Source organism: Protopterus annectens, chromosome 1.part1 (genome assembly GCF_019279795.1).
Source record: "Protopterus annectens isolate FY-2018-M chromosome 1.part1, PAN1.0, whole genome shotgun sequence".
NCBI lineage: Eukaryota > Metazoa > Chordata > Ceratodontiformes > Protopteridae > Protopterus > Protopterus annectens.
The window spans coordinates 1099791899-1099808661 of record NC_056726.1 but is presented as its reverse complement, the minus strand read 5'-3'; the positions used below and the strand labels follow the sequence as shown (position 1 = coordinate 1099808661).

Genomic DNA, 16763 nt, shown 5'->3' with positions numbered 1-16763 from the left:
TGGTCCTTTGGTGAGGGAGAGAGGGGTAAAGTTGGCACTGAATCTGTCGGCCAGTATATTGGCAATATCTTGTTTGACTGGAAATATTTATGTTAACCTGAAAAGGGGTTTGTAAAGTAGTAATTATTTCTCTTTGGTTTTAAACCCTTTCAGTGCACATTGTAAGATTATGCAATTGCAAGTCATGCGTCTTGCAAACTAACGTTTTGATGACTTTTTTAACATCTGTTGGGCTCCTCATAGTAAGGGGATGTGTTAGGGACATATTCTGCCTTTTTATTAGCCTGTAGTGAGATTTAGTATTTTACATCTGTATGTGGATCATGTGATATATATTTTTTCAATAATTTTTATTTTTATTTTTACATTAATAAATGTCACAAATAAAAACCATCTTACAACATGACTGTATCTATATATATATGTTATACATTGATGTCAAATACCACAGGATATGGGTCGTACAACATATCTATTTACACTATGTACATAGATACTTTCACTGTTAATTCCACAGTTATATAGACAGTATATACATTCGTAATATCCAAGTTATTATATAATATCTGAACTTGTATGTGTTCTTTGGTTCCATTATAGTGTATTTCTAAGTTGCTGTGTGATGAATTATGCTAATATGATATTAAAGGTTTGTTCCCAAATTTCTCTGGATTTCATGTTTTTGTTTCTTTTATCTATTACTATTTTATGAGCTAAAAGGTGTTGTATAGCTACCTGTTTAAAACCCTCCCAAGAGATATTTATCGTATCTAGCCATTTAAAAGCTATATAGTTTCATTAGTAGGAAAATTGTTAAAAGTGTATTTGCTTGTTTTCTCGGTATGTTGTGTGGGAGAATGTGTAATAGAGTGAATTCCCAAGTTAATGTTGATGTTTGATAACCCGTTTTTTGTAATTGTACCTTGAGAGAGTTCCAGAGTTTATAGACACATTTACATCTCCAAAATACATGGATTAAGTCAGCTATCTGGTCCTTACAGTGTGGGCAGAAAGGTGATTTTGATGTGTTAAATTTGTGTAGGATTGCAGGTGTAAAATAAGCATTTTTATTGATCATGAGCTGAAAAAACTGCGGTGGTGGTGCTGCGGTAGCATTGTCACCTCACAGTAAGACGTTGTCCTGTTCGATTCTCAGCTAAAGTGTCTCCTGTGTGAAGACATGCATGAATGGGCGTACCTTCGTTGAAGGTTGTGCATCAGGGCTGGCAACTCGGCATGTAAAAATCTACTGCCAATCATTAGCGGACAGGAGTTCCGCTGTGGCGACCCCTAATCAGGAAAAGCCGAAAGACACAACAACAACATTGATCATGAGCTGAGTGTATGCTAACTTTTTGAGGAGTATAATCTTCAGTGTTAGACTGATTGCCTGGCTTATTTGCTGATCATCTATGGATGGTTTAATTTTTCTCCAGTAGTTAGAGAAGAGGAGGTCTTTCTAGTATTTGATTTCATTTATCTTTTTATATGAATTAGTAATAGTTTTCTTTGTTGTGATAATAGTTTTCCAAAACCTGCTACAAGTTTCTATGTCACTATTGGTCATAGTAATATTTTGGAGGTAACTGGAACACAGTTCTTTGATTTGTCTTAGGATTATTATGTGCGATTTAGGGAGGTGTAAGTTGGTCCTCATTTCTTGTATTGAACAGTTAAGGTAGGGATAAATATTTTGGATTGTTTTATCTTTCAGTCTGGGAAAAGGGACTAAGTCCAGCATTTTATTGTTTATTTTTAAATTTGAGTTTTTATGAAGGGGTTGCAGTATTGTCATGGCTTGTCTAAGGTTCAAGAATTGAAAGAGTTTTTGCGCTAGGTTGATAGAATGTTTTAAGGGCTCTATAATGTTATACGTTTGTATTTCTTTCTGCTTCAGGAATGGAAGTGCTTTGGGATTGAAACCTAGAGCTTTAATATATCTATAATATATTGTCACCCAGAGAGGAGACCAATTTTCCATTGACGGGTTATGTTCAGCTATTCTCAATATTCTGTTAGTGTTAATGATCGAGTAGTACATTTTAAAATCGGATAGATTTAGTCCTCCTTTGCTTTTGGGAAGTGTTAATTTTGGATTGGAGATTCTGTTTTTTTTTTGGGTTCCCATATAAATTTTGCTAGGAAGGTATGAATTTGTTTGAGGAATTTATTATGTATTGTTGTCTGTGATGTCATGAATATATACATTAGTCTAGGTAAAATGTTCATTTTGATTATTGATACTTTGGCCAAGAATGGTAGTTTTAGATTGTTCCATCTTTTACAGTCTTGCATTATATTCTGCCATTTAAGGTTTACATTGTGTTGGTAAAAGTCTTTGTTATTCTGGAAAAAGGTGATTCCCAGGTATTTAGTTTGTTCTTTTATTTTTATTGTGTTTAACAATGGTATTAGTGAGATGAGTTTGGGTGTTTTTAGGGGGGAAAATATTAATTTTATTGAGGTTTAGTTTGTAGTTAGACATAGTCGAGAAATGTTCAGTTGCAGCTATTATTTTGTTTATATCTGAATTTGGTGTAGTGCAGTATATGTTCAGATCATCCGCAAATGCAGTGAGGTATATTTTGAAGTTGTGTATTGATGGAGGATTGTGGTATGTGTTTTGTTTAATGTATAGAAAGAGTGGCTCTAGGTATAGGTTAAACAAGAAGGTTGATAGTGGGCATCCTTGTCTTGTTCCATTTGTTATTAGGATCCTATTTGACCAAGTTTTATTTATATATAGATATGTCTAGGGGTTGCTATAGAGAGTTTGGATGAACTGAATGAAGTTATTGGGTATATTAAAGTAGGGAGTGTTTGGGGTAAGAGTTCTAGGTTAACCCTATCAAATGCCTTGAGGGCATCCACTACCATTGTGTAGATGTTGATATTGTATCGGTTAGCATAGGATATTAGTGCATCTAATGTTAATATATTGTCACTAGTCTGTCTTTGTGGTGTAAAACTGGATTGGTCTAGGGAGATGATTTTCTCTATCAGATTTTTCATTCTGTTTGCAAGTATAGAGGTAAATATTTTAGTATCTATATTTAAGAGGGAGATGGGTCTGTAGCTGTTGGGGTTTTTGGGGTCTGTGTGCTCTTTTAATATAAAGATGGTTTTAGAGACATTAAAGTGGATATCATTTATTTTATAGTTTATTATGTAATTCAGTGTATAGTATAGTATAGTAGTTTGGCTATCAAGGGGGAAAATGCTTTGTAAAATTCTGATGTGAGTCCTTCCGGACCCTGAGCCTTATGAGCTTTTAAGTGTTTGATTATTGTAATAATTTCACTGATGGATATCGGTTCAGTTAGTTTTTTTTGTTGGTCTAAATTGAGTTTAGGGAATTTCAGTTTTTGAAGGAAAAGAGTTCTATTTTCCTTTGAGGTTTGTAGTATTTGTGCTCCATATATTTGAGAGTATATTTGTTCAAATGTTTTAATAATGTCTTTGTTTTTTGTGTAGTTTTTGTCTCTGTAGTTTATTTCTGATATATTGGAGGCATTTTTGTGTTGGGAGATAATTCTGGCCAGAGCTCTAGATGGTATTTGAGCTTCTTCTGCGTAAGTGGCTAACATTCTGGCTTCGTAAAAAGATAGGTTCCTGGTTTCTAACATATATAGATCCCTTTGCAGTTTTAAAAGTTCTGCTTCTGTTTGGTTCTTAGGGTTATTTATTAGTTCTTTTTCAAGATGCTCTATTTTCCCTTTCAGTATATGCTCCTCTTTCAGTTGTATTTTTTTATAGTATGCTGCTTTTTTGATAAACAGTCCTCTGATTTGTGCTTTGGTTGCAGCCCATTCTATGTCAATTGGTACTTGGGAGTTAGTGATATTTGTAAGAGCTATTTTTAGTATTGCTTCTGTTTCTTTTTTTTACATCCATTTTGGAAAGTAAATTAGGGTTTAATGACCAATTATGACCCCTATTCTCTAAATATATCTTTTTGTTCCAGTTAATGTTCAGTGTAATTTTGGAGTGATCTGAAAAGAACCTGGTATGTATAGTTATTGTTGGGTCCATGTTAATGAATATGTCAGAGATTAAGAAGAAGTCTATCCTTGACCACATTTTGTGGCATTCCGAATAGAATGTGAATTTCCCTGTTTTATCTGCACTGTTCCCATATTTAAAAGGGTCATATAATTTGAAATCTTGTTTGAGTTCATTAAGGGCTAATGTGGCTTGTTTATTATGTGATTTGATCAGATTACATTTATCCTTTTCTGGATTTTGATGTGTTCCAGTCACCTCCAATCACTAGGTAGTGATCTTTAAATTGGTTTAAGGTTCGGTATAATGACATAAAGTGTTGTTGGTTATTACAGGGTGCGTAAACATTAAGTACCATTATAGGTTTTGGTATTGTAGGACTACTAAATGTTACATAACACCATCTTCTCTCCTTGTCAGCTTTGGTTTTAAGTATTTTTTCCTTAAATTGGAGTACCTCAGGGTTCGGTCCTGGGACCGCTCTTGTTTGGCATCTACTTCTCTGAAGTACAAGCCAACACTAAGGGACTCTGGCTAACAAAGTATGCAGATGACTGCAAACTGGGAGCCATTACTGAATCCCCAAATGATGTGGATACTCTACAAAAGGACCTTACAGAAACAGATGCTTTGTGCCAGAGCCATGGGCTCAAGCTCAATGCCAAGAAATGTATAGTTATCCCCTTTGGGAAAAAAACATGTATCCGTGAATTACCATATAGGTGGCAGTACACTAAACACCAAAAGTGTGATAAGAGACTTAGGGACACAGGTGGACAGTGGTCTCACCTTCGATAACCACATCGCCACAACAGTCAGGAAATCCTTCTATGTGGCACACCTCATCACTAAGGGCTTTTTATCCAGAAAAAAGGAGGTCATTGTCCCACTGTACTCATCCCTCATTAGACCCATTATAGAATGCAACATCCCGTTTGGTATGTACCTCTCAAGACATCTGCAACAACTGGAAAGGCCGCCAAAATACCTCACTAAAAGAATCACAGGCCTAAAGCAGATGCCCTATGCTGACCGCCTTAAAAAACTCCAGCTATACTCTGTCGCATATCGTCTACTCAGAGGTAATCTCTGCTTAACATACAAGGCCATGTCAAACCCAGAGCTGTTGGACATGCTACACTTAAAGAAATCCCAATCCCTCAGAGCCACACACTCCAGGGATCTAAACCTTGTCATCACAATTAACAAAACATGCTGGAGGGATAGGTTCCTGACCCAGAGACTCCCCAGACTCTGGAATAGATTGCCCATATATGTCAAGCAGAGTGCCTCTCTGGCCCTCTTCAAAAGGAACCTTGACGATTAGATGGGAGAAAGGAAATTCACCCCAGGGATCATGTCAGTTGCCTTGCTAGACAGGGGTCCAGGGAAGTAAATAGTGTGGGAAGAAATAGCCAGGGAATTGTTATGGCTAGGCTTGTATAGTCTCTAGGGCTGATAGCCTAGTACCAACCTATGAACCTATGAACCTATAATTATTATGGCAGCCCCAGCACTGTTTGTTTTCTCCTCTGAAGCTATGATTTGACTTATCCATTTCTTTCTGCTAATTTCTGCCCATTGCTCTGCAGTCAAGTGTGTTTCTTGTATTAGTATGAGGTTGGCTGTGGTTTTTAATGTAAGGTGTAAGAATAGTTTTCTTTTCTTATTGTTTTGGAGCCCTTTAACATTCCATGATTCTATTTCCCACATTTATTTATTAGGTGTATTCCTTAGATATGCCATGTATATTAGTTTTGTTTTGTTATCTTTGTATGTGTTACTGTGTGATGGTTTAGGAAAGCATCTATTTATTCCCATCCCTACTCTGTGCCTAACCACTATATCCCTGGACCAGGAATAATCGGGGGGGAGGATGAAGGTTCATTATATGGTTTACCTTTATGTCTAATCCTGGAATGTGTTTTCTTTTTAGATATAGATTTAACCCATAATATCCCCCTGTGTTACTATAAACAATGTGGACAAAGCTGAACAAACTAGTTCCCTCGACAAACACTGCTACTTAATATCCCTAGCCTCTTCCAACATATTATTTATGCAATTATGGTATTGCATTTAAGGTGCAGCATGTATTGTTTTTGTCTCGTGACTAATTCTTTCTAATAGTATGTTTAAAACAGCATATTAATATACATTCCTTAGTAAATTATAGCAATATATGTACCATAGTAATATTGTTAAACAATCAATCTTGTCATTTTTATATTTTTCTTTCATTTGACTTCTTTTTCCTCCCCTTTATTTATTCAGATTTTAGCCTTCTTTGGTGCCTGTAATGTTTTTCCACATCAGTCTGTGTGGGTTATAAAATATATACTTGGCACCTATTTATCAGAGGTAGGAAGTATAGAGAGACAGAAAAAAAACCCAGCTTAGCCAAACAGTCCTTCTGCTATAGTTAACATACCAAGGCTATATTTACATTACCCCAAGATTGTTATTTTACTATTTTCCTGAGATTACTTCTCTCCAGGATCTTTTAACACATTTCTAGCATTTACATAAAACATTTAACAATTTTTTTCCTTTTTTTCCCAATATTAATCTATGAGCTAGCTTGTTACTGACAGTTTATTTCTTGCCTATTATTTAAGGCTGGATTTTCATTCACCTACACAGTACTGGGTGTACTGTTTTAGTGAATGGTTCAGTTCAACAGTACCTTATTTCTTCAAGGTTTTGCTTGCAGGTTGGTTGACATCTTTGGTGCAGCTTTCTTCTTTTAGCTGGTGCAGATCAATTTTCATTTTTCAGGCAGTAAAATCTTTTGGAGCTTGCTGAAATCCATTTTGTCTGACTGTTCTTAATGGAGCCCTGAAAATCGTAGTGGGACTGATTTTACAGACCAATGTTCCAGGAGGAGTTTCCTTCCTATATTCGCGCATCGGAAACGGCAGTTGATTTTTGGTTTCTACCCAGGCTGTACTTCCTTTTCCTGTGTTCCTCATGGCTCATATCGTGGATTTAAGGGCCTAGACAGCAAGGGGAAGCTTTCAGAGTTGGATACCATCTAGAGTGCTCGTGAATGGGGTTGTTTTTTCACCCAAGGATCCTTTATCGGTTTTTGTGGATTATTTCACTTCTGAAAGTGGAATTTGCTTGAAAATGGCCAGGAATGTCTCTTTTGCCTCTTTGGGGTTAGCGACCATATATTTAACCTCTTTGATGTAGAAGATTAACTGATTTGGATATTTCATCTGGAATCTGTTTTTTTTTCTTTTAGGAACCTACAGTATGGAGATAGGAGTTGTCTTGCTTGTCTTATTTGTATTGGGAGTTCTTGAGCAAAGGAGATTTTATTATTATTCCAGGTGCCTTTTTTCTTTGCTGCCAGTATGATTTTATTTACATCTTGGTAGTTTAATATTTTAATATAGACAGGTCTTGGTTCAGTGGTGTTTGCATTTCCCTCAGGGCTCTGCGAGCTCTCTCTATTGTTATTTGCTGCGTTTCTTCAGGTTCCTCTAGCAGGGAATTTATTATTTGCTTGATTGTTGGTATTAGATTGTTATGAAGTACAGTTTCAGATATTCCTCTGATGATGATATTGTTCCTTCGAGATCTTGCTTCCAGGTATGTTATTTTTGCTTGTAAGTTTTGTATTTCTTTGTCATGGGCATCAGTTCTTTGAGAAATAGAGTCTATTTTTATTTCATTTTCTATTATTTTGGACTCAGATTTTTCCATTCTGGATATTATTTGGCTGAATGAGTCACCAAAGGTTTGAAATTGTAATGATAAGTCCTTTAATGCTTGCTGGACAGGTAATAAGGCAGATTGTATGTCTTCCAGATTAGCTGGCTGGTCTGTCTTGGATTTATTTGTATTTTTAGAGTTGTCAGTTTGTTTAGTTGTCTTTTGTCTTTTTGAAGTTGTGTCTTTCTCAGGTGAGCCTAGTACTAATAATTTGGTCTTAGTTGTTGTTTCTGTATTATTTTCCTCTTTTGACATCTTGCTGTTTAGTGTTTTACCAATCTTGCAGTCAGATGCAGGGCCTTAGTAGCACATGGCTTAAGCTGCTATTCAGAAATCTTAGTTAATCCTGCTGTTTTTGAGCTGAATCTGTCACTTTTTCTTCCTCTTTTGTTTGCTGGATGATATTAGCAGTAAATATCTACAGTTATTTCTGTATTATTAATTCTGCATTGCCTTCTGGGTTTGTTTTAATCCAGGGTATATCAGAGACCTTGGTGATAGCAGTGCTCACAGAACAACGGCCATTTTGAACTTCTGGATCATATGATATTTTAATTTACATTTCTGCTTGTACTTGTATTCACTGAATGCAGTCTATTTTGCTTACAGTAGTAATGTAGTAAATACCACTTTGTACCTGTACTATTAATTTTATTTATTCAGTTTTCTGCAAACTTCCTTTTTATGTAAACAGTTCCACTAACAGGCTGTATCCTACATTTTTAGAAAAATGTAAAAAATAAACAGGTCCTTTCTCACAGGACTCAGAAGCAGCAGACATGTTTACTGGATTTTTCAGTAAGGTTGGGAAAGGACGCTACCCACGAAGAGGAAGTTTGCCGTTATTCCTCTTCCAATGTCCTAAACAATGTGAGAAAATACTAATTAAGACTTTACACAACCCTTTTCAGGTTACCAGACATAGTTTCTGGAAAACATTACAAATTATAACGAATTATGCGACGCTGGAATTCTGGTTGTGATAATGCGTAAGTACCCACTTATGTGAAATTAGACATAATGTGAAAATATTGGTGGTTAAGAACAGAGGCAGATTATATGACAATGATCTAATATTTAGAGAAAGTTCAGCTAATTTAGAGAAATGAAAGATAAGTTAGTATAATACAAACAGGGACTGCAATATGAAGTGGGAGAAAAATATACAGTTATGGAATGTTTAGATAGAGAGTCAGGGGAGATAAATTAATTGTAGTAAGGAAATGAGAGAAGAAGGAGAAGTGAGTAAGTGTAAGATATGAAAATATGCTAGTTCATATTTAGGGATATAGTAGGGCTGAGCAAGAAGAGAGAGAGAGAGAGAGAGAGAGAATCTCCAAACCCTTACGAACTCTCAACATTTTTTTATCTACATGGCTATAATACAGCTACTTCTTCAGAAACTGTAACTATCTGTCATCTACCCCTTTTATAAGGAACCCTTCAATAATCCTTCATAATTTGTAGCCATCTCCATCCTATAATTCCTTCAGTGTCTCTTACTTAATATCTATTTACAGCTGATGCCTACTGAAAATAATTAGACTCTTATGTTTGATATTCTTATTCTGATTACCTGTCATATCATTACTAGTCTGTGTATGTACATTTATCATTTAAATCTTGTATAATTGACTTCTACTCATTCTGTAAAATGAAGCATTTCTCCCCGGGCCTCCACTAAAAATGGGACCTGTGCCCAGTCTGGCTTTCCCATAAAGCAAAAGCAATAAATACAATAGATACTGACCTGATGGATAACGGTAAGGAGTTCCAGGCCTTCAGAATATGATATGAGTATAGGTCAGACTCAACAATTTTGATAGGTTTGAGGACAGAGAGGAGTTTTTGGTTATTGCATCATAATGACTGAGAAGGAACACAGTTGTGTAGAATGTTATTTAGTGCTTGACAAGCAGACAGATGCCAGACAATTTTTCTAGGTGGTAAGAACCTGTGTATATATTTGATGGGATAGTTCTAACCAATTTAGTGCTATATAGTGATGTATTCTGAAAGTGATATTTGCTGTGACTTTTGCCAGTTTATTAAATTATTGTTCACAGATTAATACTAGACTAACTGCTCATCTGGGCTATTTTAAGCTTAACCAGTTACCCCATGTGAGAATCAAATGCTGCCCTTTGTGTTTTTAAGGCAAACACTTTAACTATTCATAGGTTCATAGCTTCATAGGTTCATACTAGGCTATCTGCCCTAGGGCATTTATAAGCCTAGCCAGAGTGTGTTTGGCTTTTGCCACCCCTTGGAATGAGTATACTGTGCCCATTTTCAGGTTTAGTTTACTTTACCTCTGTCTAGCAGTGGCACAGAAGTGACCCCGGGGTAAACCTACGATCTCCCATCCACTCGTCAAGATTCCTCTTGAAGAGAGTCAGTGAGGGGCTCTGCCTAACATTGACTGGGATTTTATTCCAGAGTGAAGGGAGCCTCTGGGTTATGAATCTGTCCCTCCAGCATGTCCTATTTATTTCTGTGCTGAGGTTCAAATCTCTCACTCGCGTAGCTCTGGTGGATTTGGATTTTCTGAGGTGGAGCATGTCCATTAATTCCGGGTTGGACATGGCATTGTACGTTAGACATAGATCACCTCTGAGTAGGTGGTATGCTACTGAGTAGAGCTGGAGTTTCTTTAGCCGGGCAGCATACGACATATGTTTGAGCCCCTTGATCCTCTTGGTGAGGTACTTTTGGGGTCTTTCCAATTGCTGCAGGTGTCGGGTAAGGTACATCTCAAATGGGGCATTGTACTCAATTATGGGCCTGATGAGGGAAGAGTAAAGGGGCACAATGACCTCTCCCGATCTAGATGTGAATCCCTTCATGATAAGGTTGGCAATATAGAAGGTCTTTCTAACCACTTTGGCAATGTGAGTGTCGAACAAGAGGTTACTGTCAACTTGGGTCCCTAGGTCCCTAATTACTTCTTCCGTACTTAATGGATTACCACCTATGTGGTAATTTGTGGGCACTTTGTTCTTCCCAAAGGGTATGACTATACACTTTTTGGCGTTTAGTTTAAGGCCATGGCTCTGGCACCAGTTATCCATTTCTATGAGACCTTTTGAAGGATGCTTGTGTCCACTGGAGAATCAATTATGGCGCCCAGTTTGCAGTCATATGTGAACTTGGTCAGCCACAATCCTCCCACGTTAGCCTGTACCTCAGAAAAATAAATACCTAACAAGAGAGGTCCCAGGACCGAGCCCTGTGGGACGCCACTTGTGACTGGTTTAGAGTCTGACATAGCTCCAGCAATTCTGACCTTGTGGGTTCTGTCCTTGAGCCAATTTGCAACCATCTTATGACATAGGGGTTTATATTTAAGCTGGAGAGCTTGTCTATGATGCCAGAGTAGGGTATTGTGTCGAAGGCTTTTGCAAGGTCAAAGTAGGCTGTGTGAACTACCTTACCCTCATCAATGGCCTTGGTGACTGTTTCAAAGAAGTCGACCAGGTTCAAGAGAAAGGATCTGCCCTTAACAAAGCCGAATTGGGTAGGACCCAATGTCTGTAGGTCCCCAATGTCTTTGTTTATGAGTTCCATAATGATCCTCTCCATAGCTTAGCAGACCAGGCTCATCAGGTTTATGGGGCGGTAGTTTCCAGAGTCCATAGAAGCACCTCCTTTGTGGAGTGGGACCACTGTTGCTGTACGCCATTCTTTGGGTACATATCCTGTAGTAAGGCTGAGGTTAAACAGCAGCCTTATGTGTGGGTTTAGCTCTTCTTCGAGTTCATGTAGCACGCAACCCAGGACACTGTCTGGTCCAATTGATGCTGTGTTTTTAGCTTTGGAGAGGGCGGCTCTCACCTGGGCATCTGAGATGTCAGGGAGGCAACACTCTGCTGGGATAGATATTTGTCCTTTTGGGGGGGGGGAATTTGCACTGAACCTGTCTGCTAGTATGTTGGCAATGTCTGTGGGTTCAGTGTATTTTTTGTCATTTTGGACTAACTCTGAGCATATCTGGGAGTTTCCACCCAGGTTTCTAACATAACTAAAGAAAGCCTTGTGATTATATTTAGTGTCTTGTGCAATTTTTCTCTCAAAGTTAGCCTTGGATGATTTTATGAGTGTTCGTAGTTTTTTGCTAGTACTGATCAGAGATGCCTTCCCTTTTAGGGATTTTGCTCTATCATGTAGTAGCTTCCTCCTTCTGTTGTATAGCTTATTAATGGCTGGGGTCCACAAGACAAGTCGCCTGCCTTTGGGAGAATGGATCTTGGTTTTATTTGGGATTGCATGATCCATGCATTCATGTAGGTGTCCATAGAATGCATTTATAAAGGATTCAGCAGAGTGGGCTGTGGCTTCCACTGGCCCGGGGACTTTGAAGCATTCCACTTTGGTCTTATGAAGTGTGAAGTCAGTTTTTGAGAAGTTCTTCACTGTGGTCTTCTGTGCTGGGGGTGGGGGTGGGATGTGGATTTCCAGGGAGATTAATTTATGGTCCGATCTTACCAATGAGGGGTATACTTCTGGTATGGAACATTGTGTCCCCATGTTTGTGATGATCAGGTCTAATATGTTTTCCCCTCTTGTGGGAGAGGTGACTAGTTGTTCCATAGCATTTGAGTTTATGAATTCTAGGAACCTTAGGGCTAGGGTGTTGGGGCTTGAGTAATGCTCCCAGTCTATGTTTGGGTAGTTGAAGTCCCCCACTATGATGGTGTTTGGAGAGACCTTCATATTCTCCAGTGTCTTTAGGAAGGCCGAGTGGGGTTCCTGAGTTTGAGACGGTGGTCTGTAGCATGCTACAAACTGGAGGGCAGTTTTGCCTATATGCCAGTCTCCCACCCCATAAGTTTAGACAAATTCCAAATGTGAGAATCAAACCCTATGTCTTATGTCTGTGAGGTAAGCACCTCAGCCATCATGTCAACCCTTCCCTCAAGTTTTCCTTTTTGTAAAACCTGGAGGTTAGTGTGAACAAATATACAAATTATGCAAACTTATTCAGTCAGACACACTTGAAGTCAACTTGGACATCAGCAAAGAGGACAGGAGCAGATTTAATATGGAAACCTATTGGACACCACTGGTGGCAAGAATTTTTTAGCAATATTTGCCACTACTGCCTGTCGACTATTAGCCCCTTCCTGTCCACTCAGCCCATTCATTCCCCATCACCGGGATGAGGGTTGACTGGGAGGTGTTGTCACTGAGACAGCCATTAGGAGTGGTTGAAGGAAGTTTCTGATTTTGGGCACCATTCCTTAAAATTACCCTGGTTCTGGAGCCAGCAGGGGGAAATGCAATGAGCTGTCTGCAGTATTTGTCCCACACTTACATAAGGAGTGTTTTCAATTTCAATGTTGTGTTAATGATTGAACTGCATTGTGATAAGGCAGAATAATGCTGTTTGCTGGCAAGTTAATTGTGGAAAAGGAGATATTTACCTCCAGTCTGAATAGATATTTATATTTTTCACAAGCAGATTTTGTATTGTGTCGCAGAAGGGATTGTGAATGAACATTAGGCAGTTGCTTTACTGCCTCACAATGCCTTACGCCAGCAGAGTGCCAACGTATCGGCTTTGGATGGACAACAGTCCCATGATGACAAACATAATGTAATATAGCAAAGAATGGCTCAAGATTTCAGGCAAAGGTGGCCCAAAATATTAATCACAGTATTGTACATCAAAAAGAAGGCTTGAGAAATCCAGACTGGGAGACAGAATGGTAATGAACTAAAGTATAATATATAAAACTGGCTCAAAAAATGTAGGCACAGGTGCAACAGATACAATCTAGGCAGACTAAATGAACATATAGGTTCATAGGTTCATAGGTTACTACATATAAGTAGGAACTGAAATAGAATAAGGTATAAAGTGATATAATAGTCAAAACGAATCAGCTCAGGAGCCATGAGCAATGACAGTAATGTGTGAAACGATATAACAGTGCTAAGCAAATAAAGATTAAAGAGATGCTAAGGGTTAAGGCAGTAGTATTAGCAAGAAAAAATATGTAGCAGTCTGAGCTGGGCATAGCAAGTCGAACCAGCTAAGTCAGTACAGTAAGCGCTAACAATAATCTACATCATGCAGCCCTGCTTCTCCAGCTTGTTCCTACCTTCACTCATAAGCCATAACTTCTAAAGATTCACATCACATAACAGAGGGAATTCCCTCTGTTATAGGTAAGCAAATTTAACTTACAATTTGTCTTCTTATAGTGATAGTTCACTAACATCTTTTGTTCCAGTGAATTAATTAATGTGCCCTGTCTACTAATCACAAACTTTAACCCTTTGTTACATACTTATTTCATGTCTCTGTCTCTCTTCATCTCTGAGACCGTAGTTCTCTCTCATCTCCTAACACCAATTTTTCTGTACAGTTATTACAACAATAACATGTAACTATGATACTTTAAATAGTTAGACATTGCAGGACAGCAGAATATTTTAGCCTACACACAGTTTTGTGTTATTATGTAGCCCCTGAAATAATGAGCCAGATTCAGAACAATTGACCACATCATAGTAAGTGAATTTGTGTGACGAGCAACCATGTGCAGGCTGCACGCGATTCATTAAAACAAGCTGCATGACGTACCCATGTCAAGCAGCTTGGTCTAGTTTAGTATATGGTAATGATCATATGACATAGTAATGGCCATATAATGAGATGGTAATGAACAATATTATTAAAATGACTCTCTCTGGGTATGCTAATGAGGTAAAACAACAAGTAAGAGTGATGCAGAAATGTGTAAATGCCATGCAACGAAGTTGTGTCCACTGTATATTCAAACCTGGCCAAACTCCAGCGTTAAGACTTAGTCAATTGTTAAACAATGTTAGGGAGTTGCTGTAGCTTTAGAAAATATGTACCTGCAAGAGCCTGTCATTGCTGATGTGGTTCCTAACAATGCACAATGTCATCCCAAGAAATGCAATCATCTGACAGCACTTAATATTTACCAAACTTGTGGAACAGTGCCATGTTGATAGGGATAGCCATTCAGGAGACTGTTGACGTCTGTCAGCCTCATCTACAGCACCAGAGAATATGATATCTCACTCTCGTGATCTTTTTACTACCTCACAATCCACCTGTTAGTTAAAAAACTGAAACATCCCCCCAGCACTTAACAAACATTTGCATCACTTTCCCCTCAAAAACCATTAAACAGATATTTTTTTTTCAATCTTTGAAACTTTTCTTGGAAGCATTAATTTAGACAGTTGTGGACATAGTATGCCTTGGTTTCTCTAACTAATCTATAGAGAATGTTACTCAGTAGAGTATGCCTAGCTGCACATTTGCACCCTGGGAGTCGTGGAGGACTTATCCCAGTGGACACTAAAGCATGCATGATTTTATATATATCCTAGCTTCAGAGACTTTTGAGTGACCTACTGGGAACACAGTGCGGTATCATAGGAATCTGCTTCAATTTACTGATGTCATGATTCAGCATGCGAGAGTGCTTATGCACATGTGCTTTTTCTAGATACTCCCAAGGCGAGAACTAATACCATATGAGATTTCTGTGATATTGCCCATTTGCCTGATGTACTGGAGGCCATAGATTGAACTTACATTGAAACAAATAGGCCCCACATAATGAACTTGAAAGGAGGTACATGAACATTAAATGGTATCACCCCATCATCTTCCAAGTAGACTGTAATGCATAGGTTATAATCTGCAATGTGTGCGCAAGCCAACCAGGCAGGTATCATAATTCCTACATATGGCACTCCCTCGACTTGGACCAGCGGTTTGTGAGGGGTGACTTCCCATAGGGGCATCTTGTTGGTGATGCTGGATATGCCCTGAAAACCTGGCTTATAACACCCATAAGAAAGCCACAAAAATCAAACAGGGCATGGGAACAGTCATTCATAATTGCAAACAAGAACCATTACTGAGAATGTGTTTGGGCTGCTGGAGGCACACTGTGTTCATCAGGGGGTGTCCTGCAGTATGGCATTGACACATGTACAAAAATAGTGTTTGTGTGTGTGCAATGTTACACAGTGATATACTTAGGAAACAGTGACAGTAGGGTGATCACTTTCAGGGGCAGCAGTTCTTAGCACACTGGGCAAAAGAGGCCAAGTCAGATGAGTAGCCAGAGAAGAAGGCAGCAGCAGGGGGATGATCATGCCAGGTGGAGGCAGGTACAGTATGCCATGGCATTATCAATGAGGCAGACACTTGCATGTAGCTTCAGGATATAGTATGAAAGAGTGATGCAGATACATTACAATGCAAAACCAACAGCAGGCTTTGCTGAGCCACGCATAGCCTGGCTATGTTGTGCATCAGACATAGACAAGCCATGTGACAATTTACAACCAGCAGGGCTCAATTATCATCATTTGTACAGCTGGAGAAGGGAGCATGGGAGCACATCTTTCACAGGTAAGTTTGTGGATGTCAGTGCTGAGGAGTATGAAAGCAACAAGATGCATTTCTGCAAAATGTCAGTACAGGGGAAGGGGACCTTTAATGTTCAGAAGGGCCATTGTCTGTGGAGGTGTGTGATGTATGGGGGCTATGGTTGTGACCGTGGGGTTCTGCAGAGTCCCAGCCTCAGCAGTAGTTGCAGCACTGCAGCTTGGTCTACTCAACAGGTGCAGGGCATGCATGGCAAAGGGCTCAGCATGTTGTGCACATCCATGCCAAACTGAACTGCCTCTCTCAGGAGTTGCACTAGTTGTACTATGACCCTGGATAGACACTGGTGTGCTGCATGACCATGAACAATGCTGTCCACAAGATGTGTCACTGTGATAATGTCCGAGACCACTGGGATGGCGAGTGTAAGGAGTAATGACCTCTACAACAGATGTGGAAATGTTAGCGTCGCTACAAGATGTGTCACTGTGATAATGTCCATGACCACCGAAAGGCCATGACAATATTTGTGCCAATGGCTACGCCAATATAGTCATGGCCTTCTGGGAGAAGGCACATCTCATGGGAGAGTATGGCAAGCGCCTGAAGTTCTATAGGAGGTTTGTAGATGACCTTTTCCTTTTATGGGAGGGGGATG

The 16763-nt window shown here is 38.8% G+C and overlaps 1 protein-coding gene across 1 annotated transcript in view; it reads left to right on the top strand.

Annotated features, from left to right (window-relative positions):
• The first annotated feature begins 16660 nt into the window (after positions 1 to 16660).
• LOC122815484 (extracellular calcium-sensing receptor-like) overlaps positions 16661 to 16763 on the top strand; it is a 157874-nt gene continuing 157771 nt past the window's right edge. Inside the window, exon 1 of the mRNA XM_044088017.1 lies at positions 16661 to 16763. This exon is cut by the window's right edge and continues 404 nt beyond it. Within this exon, the coding sequence (XP_043943952.1) occupies positions 16661 to 16763 (103 nt within the window).